Source organism: Macaca mulatta, chromosome 11 (genome assembly GCF_049350105.2).
Source record: "Macaca mulatta isolate MMU2019108-1 chromosome 11, T2T-MMU8v2.0, whole genome shotgun sequence".
In the NCBI taxonomy this organism is placed as follows: Eukaryota; Metazoa; Chordata; class Mammalia; order Primates; family Cercopithecidae; genus Macaca; species Macaca mulatta.
The window spans coordinates 116,352,501-116,372,779 of record NC_133416.1 but is presented as its reverse complement, the minus strand read 5'-3'; the positions used below and the strand labels follow the sequence as shown (position 1 = coordinate 116,372,779).

Here is a 20,279-nt window from a genome sequence, read left to right as displayed (position 1 = left end):
AAAAAAAAAAAATTGCCAAACCCCTTTCTACCATAAGCCAAGTCCAAGTCTCTTTTACTTTGCTGATCCTACATTTTCCAAGTCAGTTGCCAGGGACATATCAAAGAATAATATTTTTAGTCATAAAAGACTGCTATTATTGGCCAGGCGCAGTGGCTCATGCCTGTTATCCCAGCACTTTGGGAGGCCAAAGCAGGAAGATTGTTTGAGCCCAGGAGTTCAAGATCAGCCTGGGCAACATGGTGAGACCTCATCTCTACAAAACAAACCAATACACAAACAAACAAACTAGCTGGGTGTGGTAGTGTGAGTCTGCAATCCCAGCTACCTGGGAGGCTAACGTGGGAGGATGGCTTAAGGCCAGGGGATAGAGGCTACAGTGAGCCATGATGGTGCCACTGCACTCCAGCCTGGGCAACAGAGCGAGACCCTGTTTCAAAAGAAAAAATAGACAAAAAACAAAAGACTGCTATTATCAAGTGAAAAGAGAAACAAGAACAGAGACTCCATACCTCTTCTTCTTCACACACAGGACTCAAAATCCAATATCCCACGGCTAATAGTTCATGACTCTGGAGTCAGACTAGTGGTTCAAATCCTGGCTCTACATTTAGGAGCTGGATGCCCTTGAGTAAGTGGCTTAATTTCTCTGTGCTCTGCCAAAGAGCTGTGACAGCAGTACCCACTTTCTAGGACTGCTGTGAGAATTAAATGAGCAACTGTGTATTTGGAAAGCACTTCAAGAGTACCTGGCACAAAGTAGGTGCTTTGCATTAGTCATGATCTCCCCAGGGGCCAACAAATCCCACCCGTTGCCTGTTTTTGTATACAAAGTTGGGTTTTTTTGGTTGTTGTTTTTTTGAGACAGGATCTCATTCTGCCACCCAGGCTGGAGTGCAGTGCTGTGATCACAGCTTACTGTAGGCTTAACATCCCAGGCTCAAGTGATCCTCCTGCCTCAGCACCCTGAGTAGCTGGGATGACAGGTGCATATCACCACACCTGGCTAATTTTTGTACTTTTTGTATAGATGAGGTCTCCCTGTATTGCCCAGGCTGGTCTCAAACTCCTGGCCTCAAGTGATCCTCCTGTCTCAGCCTCCCAAAGTGCTGGGATTACAGAAGTGAGCCACAGTGCCCAGCTTTAGTTTTTTTTTTTTCCTAAGAAATGGAGTCTTAGAATATTGCCTAGGCTGGACTTGAACTCCTAGGTTCAAGTGATCCTCCCACCTCAGGCTCCCAACAAAGTTTTATGGGAACACAGCCATGCCCATTCGCTTACATTGTACAAAGGCAGTGTTGAATGGTCAAGACAGAGACCACGGCAACCTGCAAAGTCTAAAATATTTACTTTCTGGCTTACTTTTTCTTTTCTTTCCTTTTCTTTTCTTTATTTTTTGAGACAGTATCTTGCCCTGTTGCCCAGGCTGGAGTGCAGTGCCACGATCTTGGCTCACTGCAACCTCTGCCTCCTGGGTTCAAGCGATTCTTCTGCCTCAGCCCCCCAAGTAGCTGGGATTACAGGTACGCGCCACCATGCCCAGCTAATTTTTGTATTTTTAGTAGAGACGAGGTTTCACCACATTGGCCAGGCTGATCTCGAACTCCTGATCTCAAGTGATCTGCCCGCTTCAGCCTCCCAAAGTGCTGGGATTAGAGGCATGAGCCACCGCGTCCGGCCACTTTCTGCTCCTTGTTAGAAAACGTTTGCGGACTCCTGACCCACCCCCGGTTGGGTAACAGGCCCTCTTCCTGCTTACGATCAGCATGATCACCAGCTGGTTCTTCTTGGCCACCTGTGCGTGGGAGAAGATGCAGTCCAGCACCTGGGACATGTCTGGCTTGAACTGCTCCCTGAGGTTTATCACACACTTGTCGTAATGGGCTAGGGGGAGACAAAACACCACGCAGAGGTAAAGTTCAGGCTCCTCAGCCCCCCACCATCCCACTGGTGTTGGCATCAGCATCTCTTGCCTTGCTGAAAATGGTGCTCGACATGCAAGTATCTTCTCAGGAGATCCAACACCACTGTTTTCATATAGCCGCGGATCCCGCTGCGGTATCTGGGGAGAAGGGAAGGCTGCTCTTAATGCTCACACCCCTTCCTTGAGTACCTGAATATTTAATATTTTCTTTTTATGATTTTTAAAAAGAGAAAGGATTGGCTGGGCGGGGTGGCTCACACCTGTAATCCCAGCACTTTGGGAGGCCCAGGCAGGCAGATCACGAGGTCAGGAGATCGAGACCATCCTGGCCAACATGGTGAAACCCTGTCTCTACTAACAATACAAAAACTAGCTGGGCGTGGTGGCAGACGCCTGTAGTTCCAGCTGCTCGGGAGGCTGAGGCAGGAGAATCACTTGAATCTGGAAGGAGGAGGTTGCAGTAGCTGAGATCGCACCATTGCACTCCAACCTGGGTGACAGAGCAAGACTCCGTCTCAAAAAACAAAAAAAAGAGAGACAGAAAGGATTTTAGAAAGGACATGGAGATGGAAGGATCACTGGAGCCCAGGAGTTCAAGCCTGGGCAATATTGCCAAGACCCAATTTCTACAAAACAAAACAAAAAATTAAGGCCAGTCACGGTGGCTCACGCCCATAATCCCAGCACTTTGGAAGGCTAAGGCAGGAGGATCATTTGAGCCCAGAAGTTCAAGAGCAGCCTAGGCAACAAGGTGAGACCTTGTCTTTATAAAAAAATCAAAAAAATCAGCCGGGAGTGGTAGCGCATGACTGTGGTCCCGGCTACATAGGAGGCTGAGGCGAGAGGATCACTTGAGGCCAAGAGGTCAAGGCTGTTGTGAGCTACGATCGCACCACTGCACTCCAGCCTGGGCGATAGCTTGTCCCAAAATAAATTTTAAAAAATTAATTAATTCACTAGTTAATTTTAAAATAATTTTTTTTAAAGTATCTAGAGGCAGCCTCTAATCCTGAGGCCTTCAAAGGATATGGAGTTGGTTCATCTGCAGGCCAGAAAGAACACTGCCCTGCCCAAGGTCCCACATCAAACTGGAGGCAAAACCGGAGTAGATCCCAAGCCTAATACTTGGGAGGGCGCCTTTCTGGCCACAGAGAAAACAAAAACAAAAACAAACAAACAAACACACAAACCCCTTAATAGATTTCGGATACTGAACGGGGTAGCCAAGTTTAGCAAGCTTTAACCATTAAAACAAAATTTTTCAATCACTTACCCAATGTATAGAGACCATTTTAAAAAGACAAACTGGAAAAACATTTACCAAAAGATCTCCATGTAAATTTTGCTTCTCTCTTTTTTTTTTCTTGTTTTGAGACAGGTTCTTGCTCTGTCACCCAGGCTGGAGTGCAGTGGTGCAATCACAGCTCACTGTCATCTCTGCCTCCCGGGCTCAAGCAATCTTCCCACCTCAGCCTCTGCAGTAGCTGGGACCACAGGTGCCCACCACCATGCCCGGCTAATTTTTGTATATTTTGTAGACGGATTTCACCATATTGCCCAGGCTGGTCTCGAACTTCTGAGCTCAAGCAATCCACCTGCCGTGGCCTCCCAAAGTGCTGGGATTATAGGTGTGAGCCATCGCACCTAGCCGCTTCTCTTTTAAAACAAAGTTTTAACCTGGATGTTCCTCCAAAAATCTGAACGCAGGGGTCAAGTTTCTCAGGAGATGTGACACTGAGTTGTGGGGAAGTAGAAACTAGCTTAACTGCAGCATCAACAAATAACAACAAAACAGATCAAGATGCTAAAAGACTCTCTGATCCGAATGTGATTTTAAAACACATACTTATACAACACAGGACAGAGTTTTAATACTTAGGTTCAGCACAGAAAATTTGCCAGAAAATTCAGTTAATTTATTAATGATTCATTTTTCCTAGATGTTTCTCTGAAGCTTAAAGGATGGGCTTAAGGTTAGCAGTCGATGTGTTTTAAGAGGACTCCCTTCCTAGCCCCTGGCTGTGAAACTTGCAGTTTGTGGGGAATCCACACTAAAATCTCTCCCTGACAGCTGGGGAGCTCCTTGAAAAGAAGGCCGGTTTTCTACAATCTTACATTCTTTGTACCTGGGAGTTTCTGGCACATGGGAAACATGCCTGGAATTTATTGGTTTAAATCCAATAATGCTTTGATTCCTTTTTTTCTTTTTCGTAAAAGACAAGGTCTTGCTCTGTCCCCCAGGCTGGAGTGCAATGGCATGATCACAGCTCACTACAACCTCAAACTCCTGGGATCAAGCACTCCTCTCACCTCAGCCTCCTAAGTAGCTAGGCCTATAGGTACACACCACCATGCCTGACTCTTTTTTTTTCTCTTTTTTTTGTACAGACAGGGTCCCGCTACATCACCAAGGCTGGTCTCCAACTCCTGGCCTCAAGTGGTCCTCTTGCCTTGGCCTCCCAAAATGCTGGGATTACAGGCATGAGCCGCAGCACCTGGCCCTGATTGTCTTCATAAGGAAAGCTTTCTTGCTAGGTGGATTTTTCGTGAAAAGTGGCAGAAAATCCTTTTGTCGGCCAGGCGTGGTGGCTCACGCCGTAATCCCAGCACTTTGGGAGGCTGAGGCAGACAGATCACAAGGTCAGGAGATTGAGACCATTCTAGCTAACACGGTGAAACACGGTCTCTGCTAAAAATACAAAAAAGAAATTAGCCGGGCATGATGGCAGGCGCCTGTAGTTCCAGCTACTCAGGAGGCTGAGGCAGCAGAAGAATGGCATGAACCCAGGAGGCGGAGCTTGCAGTGAGCCAAGATCGTGCCACTACACTCCAGCCTGGGCGACAGACTGAGACATCATCTCAAAAAAAAAAAAAAGAAAAAAAAATCCTTTTGTCATCAGAATAGTCCTGCAGCAGAAAACCCCTGTACAATAAAAAAACTACTTGAGACAAATTCAAATTATTCATTCACTTTTCTTTGCAATTGTCCCAAAAGCCACAATGATAACAATTTGTGCAGTCTTTTATCATACATAAAGCTATTTCACCACATTGTCTCAATCTAATGTAACTATCAAGTATTTACTATTTGTCAGCACTTCACAAAACTTAATACATTTATAGGCCAGACATGGTGGCTCACGCCTGTAATCCCAGCACTTTGGGAGGTCGAGGTGAGTGGATCACTTGAGGTCAGGAGTTCGAGACCAGTGTGGCCAATATGGTGAAACCCCGTCTCTACAAAAAGTACAAAAATTGCCCGTAATCCCAGCTACTCGGGAGGCTGAAGCAGGAGAATCGCTTGAACCTGGGAGGCAGAGGTTGCAGCGAGCTGAGATCATACCACTGCTCTCCTCTGTGGGAAGGAGCCTCTGTCTCAAAAAAAAAAAAAAAAATTCATTCCTTTATAATCCAAACAACTTGTCTTGAAAAGTGTTTTTATTTCCATTTTGCCAGCCGGCAAACAGCTTCACAGAAGTAAAGTGCCTTACCCAGGGTTCTGCTGTTAGTAATGGCACGGCAGGACCATAACGCACTTTCTCGCAGTACAAGCCTGCCCGGAAGACAGCCCCAGAGCACCACCCTGGTACAATGCATGCGACGATCAGGTGACAACCACATCCCATGGGGAGACCTAGGATTTACCTCTGGACCAACTGCACGATGCTCTGGGTGTTGAGGAAGAAGACCTCTCGGTCAGCCTTCCGCTGCAGGGTGGCCGCGTGGCAGTCCAGGATGGTGGCTATCTGGATGGGAAGACAAGACAGATCTGACTGCTGATGATCCACATGCCACACAGCAGTCCCCTAAAGCAGGGGTCCCCAAACCAGTACCCAAACCAGCACCGGTCTATGGCCTGTTAGGAACTGGCTGAACAGCGGGAGGTAAGCAGTGGAAGAAGGAGCGAAGCTTCGTCTGTATTTACAGCCCCCGATTGCTCATATTACCATCTGAGCTCCACCTCCTGTCAGATCAGCGGGAACATTAGATTCTCACAGGCGTGCAAACCCTGCTGTGAACCACGCCTGCGAGGGATCTAGGTTGCATGCTCCTTATGAGAATCTGAGGCCTGATGATCTGTTGCTATCTCTCATTACCCCCAGATGGGACCGTCTAGGTGCAGGAAAACAGGCCTGGGGCTCTCACAGATTCTACATTATGGTGAGTTGTATAATTATTTCATTATATATTACAATGTAATCATAATAGAAATAAAGTGCACCATAAATGTAACGCACTTGAATCATCCCGAAACCATCCCCCTCCCCGGTCCGTGCTTGAATCATCCCGAAACCACCCCCGTCCCCGGTCTGTGGAAAAACTGTCTTCCACAAAACCGGTCTCTGGTGCTAAAAAGGTTGGGAACTGCTGACCTACAGGACCCACCACAGCCTCCCAGGGAGGTCCCATCCAAGGCTCATTTGAAGATTGAAAATTCCAGGCCCAAAGCCTTCCAGCTACCCTGCAACACCCCTGTTCATCCCTTCAACGGTGAGGAATTCAAGCGCTCAAAATGCCAGCAATCACATGGAGAAGTGCACACATTCGACTTCTACCGGTCTGCACATATGAACGGGATGGGGAATGAGGAGATGGGAATGTCCCACTCTAGCAAAAACCAGGGTGCCGGTGGGGAAGGGTCCTGTCTTTATCATTAGACGTAATGTTATTGGTATATTGCCTTTGGCATCAAAAATATTTTTAAAGAAAAAAAAACCTGGATCAATGACAAATTCCTGAAAGTTCCAAGTGTGTACTTTTTCAGTTAGGATCCTCTAGAGTTTGGTTTTTGTTATTTTTTAGTTCAGATATACCTTACATACCATCATATTCCACCATCTCCCTTTAAAGTGTACATTCAGTGGTTGGTAGTGTATTCATAAAGTCGTGCAACTACCACCACCATCTAATGTTAAAGCATGTTCGTCACTCTAAAAAGAAACCTCGTAGTCATTAGTGCTCACTCTCCATTTTCCCTGCACTGCAGCCCCTGGTGGTCACTAATCTACTTCCTTCTTCATGAATGTGCCTATTCTGGACATTTCATAAAAAATGGAATCACACAGGGCTGGGCACCGTGGCTCATGCCTGTAATCCCAGCATTTTGGGAGGCCGAGGCAGGAAGATCACCTGAGGTCAGGAGTTCAAGACCAGCCTGGGCAACATGGTGAAACCACATCTCCACTAAAAAAACAAAAAATTAGCTGGGAATGGTGGTGTACGCCTGTAATCCCAACTACTCGGGAGGTCTCAAAAAAAAAAAAAAAAAAAAGGAATCACATAATATCACATAATATGTGGTCTTTTGTGCCTGGCTTATTTCCCTTAGCACAATTCATGCTTCATCCACGTGGAAGCATGAATCAGTATTCTTTCTTTCTTTGGCTGGACAATATTCCAGCCCTTAGAACTGCTAACCTCTGAGAATGGCCTGAACGACACTGTCCTCTGGTTTCCCAAATCACCAATGTGTGGGCGGGTGGATGACGATGGTGAGGAACCCTCTCACCAGAGGGCAGGAAGGCCAATAGGCAGAGGGGCTCTTCCCAGTGCAAATGCCTTTCAAATGCCCCACAAAACCAACAACCACAACAAAATGAGCAACGCAAGGCCAGTGTGTAAATAACAGAGATATTTCATACTACCCTGGAATGGCTTCCATTCTTTTTTTTAACGTGTTCACAAATGCAACTAGATTAAGATGAGACATCTCAGTACATTCTTTTTTTTGGAGCGCAGTGGTGCAATCTCGGCTCACTGCAACCTCTGCCTCCTGGGTTCAAGCAATTCTCCTGCCTCAGCCTCCTGAGTAGTTGGGACTGCAGGTGCGTGCTACCATGCCTGGCTAATTTTTGTATTTTTAGTAGAGATGGGGTTTCACCATGTTGGCCAGGCTGGTCTCAAACTCCTGACCTCAAATGATCCACCTACCTCGGCCTCCCAAAGTGCTGGGATTATAGGAGTGAGCCACTGCACCCGACCTCAGTACAGTTCTTAAAATACTATATATATATATATATATGGGGGTGTGTGTGTGTATGTGTGTGTATATATATATATATATACACACACACACATGGAGCTCCCAGATGATCACCTACGAAATCCAGGGACGGAAAATCAAAGCTGCAAACCAGTGAAAAAACAAAAATAAAAAAACTTGCAGTTTCCTCTAATGATGTCAGCCAGTTTATTTTTTTGGGAAATGCTCACTCCATCTGCATCAACTCCATCGGAATCTTGAGTTTTACGCAATAAGACCTAAGGAATGTTGATGTTCATTCAAACAACTGTTGCTTTGAGTAAATGATGGGATTCTGCAGATGAGGCTTGAAAGGAAACCCTCAGCCTGATATGTTAGGCTATAAGTGGGTCTCAAGGAGTTCAACTTGATCAGAGGCCAGATATGGAGCCAGACTGGGAGCCGGCCCAGTGTGACCATCCTGGTGGGGTGGGGCTTGGTGGGGGAGCACGTACCTGCTGGCTGGGGAACTGGCACAGCACCGAGGTGATGTTGCTGGCATACTGGGCCATCACCCTGCGGACTGACTTCTCCACGGGGGCCGGGATGCGGCCTGCCACGCTGGTCATGATCTCCTGCAGCTCCAGCAGCGGCAGTGACGGATGCCGGAGGGTCATCATGAGCTTCTGCACCCACTCCTTCAACTGAAGCGGGGACCACAGCATCAGCCCCCAGCCCTGCATGGGCATGGGCACCACCCCCCACAACAGGGCACCCAACACAGCTCAACCCATCCTGACCCCATGCACTCAAGTGGCTGAAGATCCAGACCCAGCAGCCTCTGGGGCAGTCCAGAGTGGAACGGCCCCTGACCACATGGAATACTCAGTTTTCCCACATAGGAGGACCCTGACTCCCCCTCTCTGTGCATCAGAAAGCCAGCATTGGGGGGATCAAACATAAGGTCACGTGATGAGTTGATGTTTCTTGTATACTAGCTTAGTACAGTGTTCTAGGACCTTTCTTTACATGTTCTCATTTGATCCCTAAAAGCAACCCTACAAAGGAGGTCTAATGATTTTGTCCATTTTGCAGTTGAGGCAACTGAAACACAGAGAGATTAGTTAAGTTAACCAAAGTCACTTAGCTAGTAAGAAGCAAAACTAGGAGGCAAACCCAGGCTGTTCAGCTCCTGAGACTGAACTGCTGCCCTATGCTGTTTCCAGGGTGTCTCAGTAGCCAATGCTGATGGTCTTTGGATGACAATGACAATGGGGCCAACGCCCCAGTGTGGTTGTGAGGTTTCAAAGTGAACTGATACATAAACTGCGAAGCACCCCAAGTAATAAAGGTTGCAATTATTGTGGAGTGCAGTGGCTCATGTCTGCAATCCCAACACTTTGGGAGGCCAAGGCAGGAGGATCACTTGAGCCCAGGGGTTCGAGACCAGCCTGGGCAACATGGTGAGACCCCATCTCTACAAAAAATTAGCTGGGCATGGTGGCAGGTGCCTGTAACCCCAGCTACTTGGGAGGCTGAAGTGGAACGATTGCTTGAGCCCAGGGGGTCGAGGTTGTAGTGAGCACTGTTTCACTCCAGCTTGGGAGACAAAGCAAGACCCTATCTCAAAAAAAAAAAAAAAAAGTTGCAATGATGTCAATAATCATCAGGCAGCATAACATGGGGTGAAGAGCACAGAGTCAGAATCCTGATGGCCATGGTTCAGATCTCATCTTTGCCTCCTCACGTATGAAGCACGGCAAGTCTCTTAGTCCCTGTGTGCTTCAGTTGCCTCAACTGTAAAAGGAAATAAGGGTTCCTACCTTATCGGTTGCTGGGAGCATGAAATAACTGAACTTTTAAGTAGTTAGAAGGTGACACAGTGGGCATGGTGGCTCATGCCTGTAATTCCAGCACTTTGGGAGGCCGAGGTGGGTGAATCACCTGAGGTCAGGAGTTCAAGACCAGCCTGGTCAACATGGTAAAAACCCATCTCTACCAAAAAAAAAAACAAAAATTAGCTGGGTATAGGTGGCACGTGCCTGTAATCCCAGCTACTCAGGAGGCTGAGGCAGGAGAATCCCTTTAACCTGGGAGGCAGAGGTTGCAGTGAGACAAGACTGTGCTACCATACTCCAGTGTGGGTGACACAGCAAGGCTCCATCTCAAAAAAAAAAAAAAGGGTGACACATGGTACATACTTGCTAAGCATTGGCAATTATTATCATCATCGCCATGATTTTCATCATCACTAGTCACTGTTACGAGCATCACGGGTCTTTCAAGGAGGTCTGCAAATCAGAGAACTTCTTGTTTCTTTACTGAGTGAATAGATGAGACCCAGCAAGGGTGAACGGCGAACAGAGGTGTGTTTCAAACAAAGGGCCTTGTCCGTCATCTCCTTAAGGGGGGTGACCCCCACTGACTCCTTCCTTAACGTCCTACTGGAGTATTCTCAGTTTTCAGCTGAACTGCTACAAGCCCAGTTTACGATCAAGGAGAAAACGTCAGGCCAATGTTTGCAATCGAATTGAGGAATTCCCTGAGGACAGGTCCTTCATAAACACAACAGAGGGGCTGGGTGCAGTGGCTCAGGCCTGTAATCCCAGCACTTTGGGAGGCCCAGGCAGGTGGATCACTTGAGCCCGGGAGTCTCAGACCAGCTTGGGGAACACGGTAAAACTCCATCTCTACAAAAATACAAAAAATTAGCCGGGCGTGGTGGGGTGTACCTATAGTCCCAGCTACTCGGGAGGCTGAGGTGGGAGGATCTCTTGAGCCCAGGAGGTTGAGGCTGCAGTGAGCCTGGGCGACAGAGTGAGACTTTGTCTCAAAAAACAAAACAAATAAAATAAAAACAACAGAAGACCGACCATTTTCTCATTTCTTACTAATGACCTCTGCTGTCATGGGGTAGACCTGACTCTCCACACGGATCTACATGCCTGCGCTCATAGGTGACTTTACCTTTATGCTAAAAATGGGCTCCGGCAGACAAAAGCCACTCATGACGTTGGTGAGGTTTTCCAGGACGCTGTGGAAGACCTGGTGCAGTTTCTCTCCAAGGATGGGCAGTGTCTGCTGGGCAGGGAGTTCTCCTGTGAACGGTTCAGCCTGATGAGACACCACAAGAATGACAGGTCAGGAAAACTCTGGGAATCCCAAATGGGACGGGGCAGAACAGGAGGTGGGGCAGATCCGCTGGCTTCCATATCAAGTGAGGATGAGGCCTGAGGAAAAAATCGAAGACAATGTACTGGAAAGTTAAAATGGCCAAACTCACACCCCTATGTGGGTTTTCCAAACCATTCCTTTTGAGTTCGAGACCAGCCTGGCCAACATGGCGAAATCCCATCTCTACTAAAAATACACAAAAAATTTTGCCAGTCACAGTGGCGCGTGCCTGTAATCTGAGCTACTCCAGAGGCTGAGGCAGGAGAATCAACTGAACCTGGGAGGCGGAGGTTGCAGTGAGCCAAGGTTGTGCCATTGCACTCCAGCCTGGGAAATTGAGTGAAATTCTGTTTTCCTCCACAGTCTGATCATGGCTTCTCCATCTGGGCCCCCACAGCCCAGGGCCAAGGGCAGTGTTCTAACTACACTCACCAAGTAAAATTACTTGATCTCCCAGTCTGTCTCACAAGCATTTACGTGAGGCTCAGGGAATGGGTGGCCAGGCCCTACCTTATTAACCCAGCACAGGAAATGTGTGCTGAAAGGAATCACAGTGCAGGTACCTGGACCTGCCCACTGATTCAAAAAGGCCCAGTCTATTCCTAGCTTTGGGAACTCCCTAAAGAGACTAATGATGCCAGGCGCAGTGGCTCACCTTTGTAATCCCAGCACTTTGGGAGGCCAAGGTGGGCGGATTGCTTGAGGCCAGGAGTTCAAGATCAGCCTGGCCAACCTAGTGAAACTCCATCACTACTAAAAATACAACAATTAGTCAGGCATGGTGGCACAAACCTGTAGTCCCAGCTACTTGTTTGTGCTTGTTTGTACTCAGACTACCCGGGAGTCTGAGGCAGGAGAATTGCTTGAACCCAGGAAGTGGAGGTTGCAGTGAGCCGAGATCATGCCACTGCACTCCAGCCTGGGTGACAGAGTGAGACTCTGTCTCAAAAAAAAAAAAAAAAAAAAGAGAGAGGCTAATGAAAAGAATTGTAACAACAGTCATTTGCAGCAACATGGATGGAACTGGAGGATATCAGATTAGTATGTGAAATAATCTGGGCACAGAAAGACAAATTTAGCATGTTCTCACTCACATGTGAGTGTAGAAAATTAAAACAAATGAACTCATGGAAATAGAACATAGAATGATGGTTGCCAGGGTCTGGGAAGGGTAATGGGGCTGGTGGGAGTGGGGATGGTTAATGGGTACAAAAATACAGTTCAATAGAATGAATAAGATCTAGTATTGAGGCTGGGCGTGGTGGCTCACACCTGTAATTCCAGCACTTCAGGAGGGCGAGGCAGGCGGATGACCTGAGGTCAGGAGTTCGAGATCAGCCTGACCAACATGGTGAAACCCCGTCTCTACTAAAAATACAAAAATTAGCCGGGCATGGTGGCAGGTGCCTGAAGTCCCAGCTACTCGGGAGGCTGAGGCACGAGAATCGCTTGAACCCTGGAGGTGGAGGTTACAGTGAGCCAAGATCACGCCACTGCACTCCAACCTGGGTGACAGAGCGAAACTGCATCTCAAAAAAAAAAAAAAAAAGATCTAGTATTGATAGCACAACAGGGTGACTCTATAGTCAATTAAAATTGAATGTATATTTTAAAATAACCAAAAGAGTAGAATTGGAATGTTCCTAGCGCAAAGAAATGATAAATGCTTGAGGTGATAGATATCCCAATCACCCTGATTTGATTATTAGACAGTATATGCCTATATCAAAGGTCACATGTACCCCATAAACATATACACCTATTATTAGACTGTATGCCTATATTAAAAGGTCACATGTACCCCATAAATATATACACCTATTATGTACCTATAATTATAATTTTTTTAAAAAAGAAAACAAATACAATCAATAGAATACTCTGGAGAAAAGAGACAATGTGATATTTGTAAATAATTTTTTTGCTGGACAGATGTACTAATTATTTTAGAGTCTTGCTTAGGAGGGTGTAAACATTCATTCATTCATCAAGACTTATTATTTCTCAGCACCCATTATGCCCCGAGCACTGTGCTAAGCCCCAGGATCACAACAGGAACATCGAAAGTAGTCCTTGACCTCAGGGACTCATAGGTAATGACAGGGCTTGACAAACGCTGAAAAATTAACAGGAATCTAAATTGGAGGTCCCCCCAAGAGCCTGAGCTCAGGGTCACATGACTCTGGTGCACCCCCTAGTGGTCCTGAGGAGAGGGTGATGGCCCCGGCACCTGCACTGCTATACGTTCATCCAACAACCAATATTTACAGAGCACCTCTGACGTACCAGCTCCTGTTTTTGGCACTGGGGACCCAGCAGTGAGCAAGAAAGCCAAAAAGCCCTGTTCTCCTGGTGTTTCCAGTCTCCTGGAGGCCAAATAATAAACCAAGAAGACAATCAGTGAGGTCGTCTCTGTGAGGTGTGGTGTGTGTTCACACATGGGTAGAGGTGAGCACAATTTTTTAAAGGACGGTTGAAAGAGACATGACAACTACATGCAATGCGCTAACCTGGATGGGATCCTGAACATTAGGTAAAAACTAAGAAAATCGTACACTCATGTCCATAGCTGCCTTATTCACAGTAGCCAAAAGGTAGAAACAATCCTAGTGTCTATCAGTGGATGAGTCAATAAACAAAATGTGATATACCCCTACAAGGGAATATTATGCAGCCTTAAAAAAACAGGGACATTCTGCCACATGCTATAAGATGGATGAAACTTGGAAACATTATACTAAATGTAGTCACAAAAGGTCAGATACTATATAGATTCCACCTATATGAGGCACCTAGAGGAGTTGAATTGATAGAGAGTAAGCAGAATAGTGGTTTCCAGGGGCTGGAGGGAGGAGGGAGGAGGGAGTTACTATTTAATGAGTGTCAAGTTTTAGTTTTGCAAGTGCTGGAGATGGATGATGGTGATGGTTGTGCAACCATGTGAATGTATTTAATACTGCTGAAGAGAACATTTAAAAATGGCTAAGACAGTGAATTTCATGTTATGTGTATTTAACCATAATTTTTAAAAAATGAACTAAGGAAATCTGAGTGAACAATAATGTACCAATATTGGTTCATTAAATGTGACAAATGGACCATACTATTGCAATAATAGTTAAATTTAAAACAGTTAATTATTATTCTTAAACAATAATACCTAATATATCGATATTGGTTCATTAAATATGCCAAATGGACCATGCTCGTGCAATAATAGTTAAATTAATAATAGTAAATTGATAATAATAGTAATTAATTGAGGCCAGGTGCAGTGGTTCACACCTGTAATCCCAGCACTTTGGGAGGCTGAGAAGGGTGGACCACCTGAGGTCAGGAGTTTAAGACCAGCCTGGCCAACATGGCGAAACCCTGTCTCTACTAAAAATAAAAAAATTAGCCAGTGTGGTGGTACATGCCTATAATCCCCAGCTACTCAGGAGGCTGAGGCAGGAGAATCACTTGAACCAGGGAGGCAGAGGTTGCAGTGAGCCAAGATCATGCCACTGCACTCCAGCCTGGGCAACAGAGCAAGACTCTGTCTCAAAAAAAAAAAAAAAAGAAGAAGAAGAAGAAGAAGAAGACCGACAATTAATTGAATAATAATTAAATGAATGACAGGGAAACTGGCTACAGACAATATGGGAACTCTGTACTATTTACATAACTGTTCTGTACATCTAAAACTATACTAAAAATTAAGTCTATTAAAAAGAAAAGGTGGTCAGTGATCAAGAATGCCCTCATTGAGGGGAAGACATTGGAATCAAAGCTCCTAGGAGTTGGGAGTGATCCCTGAAAAGTCTGGGGTAGGTCCTTCATGGCAGAGAGGACAGCCCCCAGGAGGGAGGGATCCAGTGTATTCAAGTAAGTGATGGGGAGAGGGACAGAGGAGGAAGGCAGAGAAGAAAGCAGGGAACAGCTCATTTGGGGTCTTGTAGGTCACTGGCAGAAACTGGGTTTTACTCTAAGCAGGATGGAGAGCCGCAGAGAGGGATCTGAGCAAAGCAGGGTGCAGCTTCCTTGTGTTTCTGCACCATCACGGTGGCTGCTGAGATGAGCTCCGTCTGCAGGTGGAAGCAGAAGAGCTATCAGCCTTGAGTCTACCTGTCTCACTGAACCAGCGGAGGCTGCAAGTGCACCTGCACCAGCCAGAGCACTTGGGCCGTGGAACCACATACCGGGTGGACCTTAGAAGGGTCATCAAGCTCCAGCCTGGCCACCACGCAGCCTGCTTCCAGCACGGCCCCTGGACGCTTGATGTACTTCACCCGGCCACTTTCCTGCACGTTCAGAGTCATGATCATCTTCATCACCTATTTCGTAAAAAGAAGAAATAGTACAGAGCCTGTCAGGATTGACACCCAGAGCCACCCAGAACTAGTGATGCCGGAGCAGGGACTCGTCATCTAAATGGAATGACTCCCTGGGCAGTGTTCAGGCAGAAGGGACAAGGAAAAGTGACCTTTACTGGAAGCCTGCTATGCACCAGGCAAGTGCCATTCACTCTGCAAAGCCAGCCAAGGAGGTGTTTGTGATGCCCATTTACAGATATGGAAACTGATGTTTATTTCCAAAGGGGGGTCTTCTCTCTCTTAGAAATACTGTTAAATCATGTTACATAGAGTGTTCATATACACGTTCCTAAAATGTACTGCATAAGTCAAACATTTTGTGAACAGTTTGTTTTATTAAAGGCACTTAGACAACCCTCAGGGAACACTCTGTGAAATGAAGAATCTGCTCATCAGCCCTTTCAATGTGCCTCTCTGAGTGTCTGGATACGTGGATGGCATGAGCTTTGTCACCATGGTGTCGGCTGCAGAGCCAGGACTACGCTGCCTCTCTTGCTTGGCAGTTCACAGCTTGGGCACCCAAGTCAGCCAGGCCTAGACTAGAATCCCAGGTCCCGCCCCCCACAATACCTCTGTGATCTTCAGAAGTGGCTTCCCTCCTTGAGCCTCAGTTTCCCCAAGTGTAAAATGAGGAATAATGACAGTTTCACCTCTTAGGGCTCTTATGAGGATTAAATGAGATGCAGATCCTGCCATGCAGCAGGTCAATACGCAGTAGCTACTATTATTGCTGTATTTTCATTGCTATTATTGTTATTTTCCAGATTTGCATCTTGGCTTTGTGTGACCTCCAGCGAGTTTCTTAGCCTGCCTGGGCCCAGCTTTTTTATAAAATGGGGACCACATTTGTGCCCATCTCATACAGTTGCTGGGAAGGTTAAAAAATAAAGATCAGTAAAATACTCAGAACAGCACCTGCCACATGGTTACAGCTTTGCAAGTATTGGCTGAACACCTTTCGATCACTGCTGGGGTCAATATTTAATATTTAATCAATGATTGATAATAATTGTTATTATTTCGGAGGCCAAAGCAGGTGGATCATCTGAGCTCAGGTGTTTGAGAACAGCTTGGGCAACATGACGAAACCCTGTCTCTAACAAAAATACAAAAAATTAAGTCAGGCGGGGTGGTGCGTGCCTGCAATCCCAACTACTTGGGAGGCTGAGGTGGGGGGATCACTTGAGCCTAGGAGGCGGAGTTTGCAGTGAGCCGAGATCACGCCACCACACTCCAGCCTGGGTGACACTGAGACTGCCTCAAAAAAAAAAAAAATCAAGGAAACTGATTTACAGAACAGTTTACAGAACAGTTTTGTAAATAGTACAGACAGTTCCCATATTCTCTGTATCCAGTTTCTGTGTCATTAACCTTCTTACTCATTCCTGGGGAGGTGTGCATTTTTTGAAGTTTTTTTCTTTGAATACTTCAGGGGATTTGGCTGAAACCCACAGACTGACTCCCTTAGGAATTTGCACACAGTGGCCAAGGGGAGAAGTAGGCCTCTTTGTTCAGACATGGGACAAAGCCAGAGGAGTGAGGGTTTGAGGGTTCAGGATTCCCCACGGCCGGCTCTGCAGTCACCTCCATCTCAGCGTAGCTGCTCCCAGCCTCAACGTGGCCCCCGTCCTCCACTGTGTACTGTGTCAGCTTCCCAGCCGAGGGGGATCTCAGGACCGTAGGATCATTCTCCTTCTCAAACACACATGTCTTATTGCCGATGGTAATTCGGTAACTGGGAGAGAGGAGGAGTGGGTAGGGAGACTGATGAGGACCATCAACCCAGCAAGCCGTAGTCCGGCTTTCAATACCATTTCCCCTTCCTAAAGGGGGAGTGTACCCTCTACATTCCCAAAGGGTGGCATTTGATAGTTATCTCAGAGACACTGAGAGTGAGGTCGGTGAACAAAAGGCTGTGATGCTTTCTTTGTGAGGCCGAGGTAGGAGGATCGCTTGAGGACAGGAGTTTAAGACAAGCCTGGGCAACACAATGAGACCCAGTCTCTACAAAAAATTAAAAAAAAAAAAAAATTAGCTGGGCATGGTAGCACATGCCAGGAGTCCCAGCTACTCAGGAGGCTGAGGCAGGAGAATCCTTTAAGCCCAGGAGTTCAAGGCTATTGTGAGCTATAATTACTCTGTCACCCAGGCTGGAGTGCAGTGACACAATCATGGTTCACTGAAGTCTCGACCTCCCTGGGGTCAGGTGATCCTCCCATCACAACCCCCTGATTTGTGCTACTACACTTGGCTAATTGTTATATTTTATAGAGATGGGGTTTTGCCATGTTGCCCAGGCTAGTCTCAAACTTCTGGACTCAAGTGATCAGGGTCTCACTCTTGCCCAGGGTGGGCAACAGAGTGAGAACCAGTCTTTATTTTATTTTTTATTTTTTATTTTTTGAGACAGAGTCTTGCTCTGTCGCCCAGGCTGGAGTGCAGTGGCGTGATCTCGGCTCACTGCAAGCTCCGCCTCCTGGGTTCATACCATTCTCCTGCCTCAGCCTCCCAAGTAGGTGGGACTAAGGTACCTGCCACCACACCAGGCTAATTTTTTTTGTATTTTTTAGCAGAGACAGGCTTTCACCATGTTAGCCAGGATGGTCTCGATCACCTGACCTCGTGATCCACCCGCCTCGACCTCCCAAAGTGCTGGGATGACAGGCGTGAGCCACTGCGCCCAGCCGAGAACCAGTCTTTAAAATAAAATAATAAAAAGGATGTGACCCTTTTTTGGCTGAAAGCTGGTTCCTTTTACTGACATACTTCCAACAGGGCCTGACGCAGAAAAATCAATCAGTGGATATGATTCAACAAATATTTACTGACTCAAAGTCTTAACCTTTGAACTGGGGAGAGTGGAACCTATAATAATCCTGAATATTCTTGGCAGATAGAACACGGGTTGAAAAAGAGATAACAGGCAGGGTGCGGTGGCTCATGCCTGCAATCCCAGCACTTTGGGAGGCCGAAGCTGGCTGACTGCTTCAGTCCAGAAGTTCAAGACCAGCCTGGGCAACATGGCAAAACCCCGTCTCTACAAAAAGTACAAAAATTAGCTGGGCGTGGTGGCATGTCCTTGTAGTCCCAGCAACTTGGGGGACTGAGGTGAGGGAATCATCTTGGAGCCCAGGAAGTCAAGGCTGCAGTCATGATGGTACCACTGTACTCCAGCCTGGGTGACAGAGCGAGACCCTCTCTCAAAAAAAAAAAAAAAGGGGGATAACAAAACATTACTCTGGCATAAACCTAGTCTGCCTTCTTCCCAAATATTAAGGATTAAAAAGTCTCCACTCTCTAACTGGAGCTTTTCAGACTTTTCAGACATCCCCTCTCCTTTTGTCACCTTGGCCGGGTCTGTTTCATTGCGTGACCTCGGTGTGATCAGACACACTGGAGGCAGAGCATCTTTGGGGCCTATCTCACTATCTCACGAGCCCCTGTGCTAAGAGCTTCCAGGACATCTTGTGTGTTACTCGTCAGGTACACAACACCCTTTCCTGCCACTGTTTGTTCAGTGTGTCATCTTCCCCAATGGGCTGGAAGCTCGGCAAGTCGCACCCAGAATGCTATCCCAACACCTAGCACAGCGCCTGGTACGGAGGAGCTTGGTAGGGCACTGCCGCGCTAACTGGGTGGATGCCGGAGCTCAGATGCACAGGCAGCAGGCACCTCGTCACACACCTTGCAGGCCACTGGAGCTGGGAGTCATGTCCCGTTCAGCTCTGAATCCCCACCAACCAGGTTACTAGAAAAGGGCCCCTAGGATCCTCCCCTAAATATCTGCCAGTTGCACAGAATTCCAACCAAGAGATTAGCTTCTCTGCACGCCCCCGGAATTTACTGGAGAGGTGCCTTCTCGAACACCCGTGGATCTGCACAGAGGCCAGCACTGGGTTTTCCATGCCTAGGACAGAGAGCTGTGCACACCCAGCCCACAGTGGGACTCGCACCCCCACGAACCTGTCAACCTCTTCCTTCATGTAGGTGGTGTAGCTGTTCCCATTGTAGGAGAGCAGGAGCCCCCCATCGTTCAGCCGGTGGGCATCAATCTCGATGTGGCAGCCATTCATGATGAGAACGAACATGGTCAGAGACTGCCGGGCCACCTGTGGGGACAGGCCCCTTGTCACCGCCTGGGTTCAGGATGTGCTCCCAGAGCACTGTGTGGCCCCACTAACAACAAACAAGAGCTGGTTGTCCACCACAGAGGGCCAGGATGAACACCCCTGTCTCTTGGATCCAGCCCTCACAATCCCTGCCAAGGGAGCAGCTGCTGATGGGGCTGGGGGAGGCCTGAAGTAGCAAGCCACACCTGCCTGTGGGTAATATAGTCGCTGTCAAGCCATGTTGTCGACTGCATGCCCTCTGGGGCTAGTCTCCCTTCTGATTCCTGTCTCCAGCTCTTACTCTGGGTGAGGCAGCCTCAGAGACTCCACCAGCAGCCAGGTGCAATGGACTAAATGTTTGTGTCCCCACAAAATTCATAAGTTGAAATCCCAACCCCTAATGTGATGGCTTTAGGAGGTGGAGCCTTTGGGAGGTGATTAGATCATGAAGGTGGGGCCCTCGTAAAAGAAATTAGTGCCCTTATATAAGATGCCCTGTAGAGCTCCATGGCCCCTTTCTGACATCTAAGGACATAGTGAAAGGACAGCATCTATGAAATGAAAGGTAGGTCCTCAGTAGATACCAAATCTGCCAGTGTCTTGATTTTGACCTTCCCAGCCTAGAGAATTGTGAGACATACAGTGTGTGGTTTAGAAGCCACTCAGTCTTTGGTATTTTATGACAGTAGCCCAAATGGACTAAGACACCTGAACGTAGACTAGGGCTCTGCTCCCCAGACCCAGCTCTGCCCAGG

The 20,279-nt window shown here is 47.2% G+C and overlaps 1 protein-coding gene across 7 annotated transcripts in view; it reads right to left on the bottom strand.

The window, feature by feature from the left end:
- The window catches only part of ACACB (acetyl-CoA carboxylase beta), a 170,154-nt gene that overhangs the window by 51,879 nt on the left and 97,996 nt on the right, over nt 1–20,279 (bottom strand). For 6 of the 7 annotated variants that reach the window (XM_077954887.1, XM_077954888.1, XM_015152720.3 and 3 more), the window contains 8 exons: nt 19,379–19,524; nt 17,000–17,150; nt 15,242–15,376; nt 10,854–11,000; nt 8,402–8,590; nt 5,570–5,670; nt 1,974–2,062; nt 1,760–1,884 (listed from right to left, as the gene is read on the bottom strand). In XM_077954887.1, coding sequence (XP_077811013.1) covers nt 1,760–1,884; nt 1,974–2,062; nt 5,570–5,670; nt 8,402–8,590; nt 10,854–11,000; nt 15,242–15,376; nt 17,000–17,150; nt 19,379–19,524 — 1,083 coding nt within the window. The remainder of the gene's footprint in view (nt 1–1,759; nt 1,885–1,973; nt 2,063–5,569; nt 5,671–8,401; nt 8,591–10,853; nt 11,001–15,241; nt 15,377–16,999; nt 17,151–19,378; nt 19,525–20,279) is intronic. The other variant, XM_077954889.1, reaches the window with a different exon arrangement.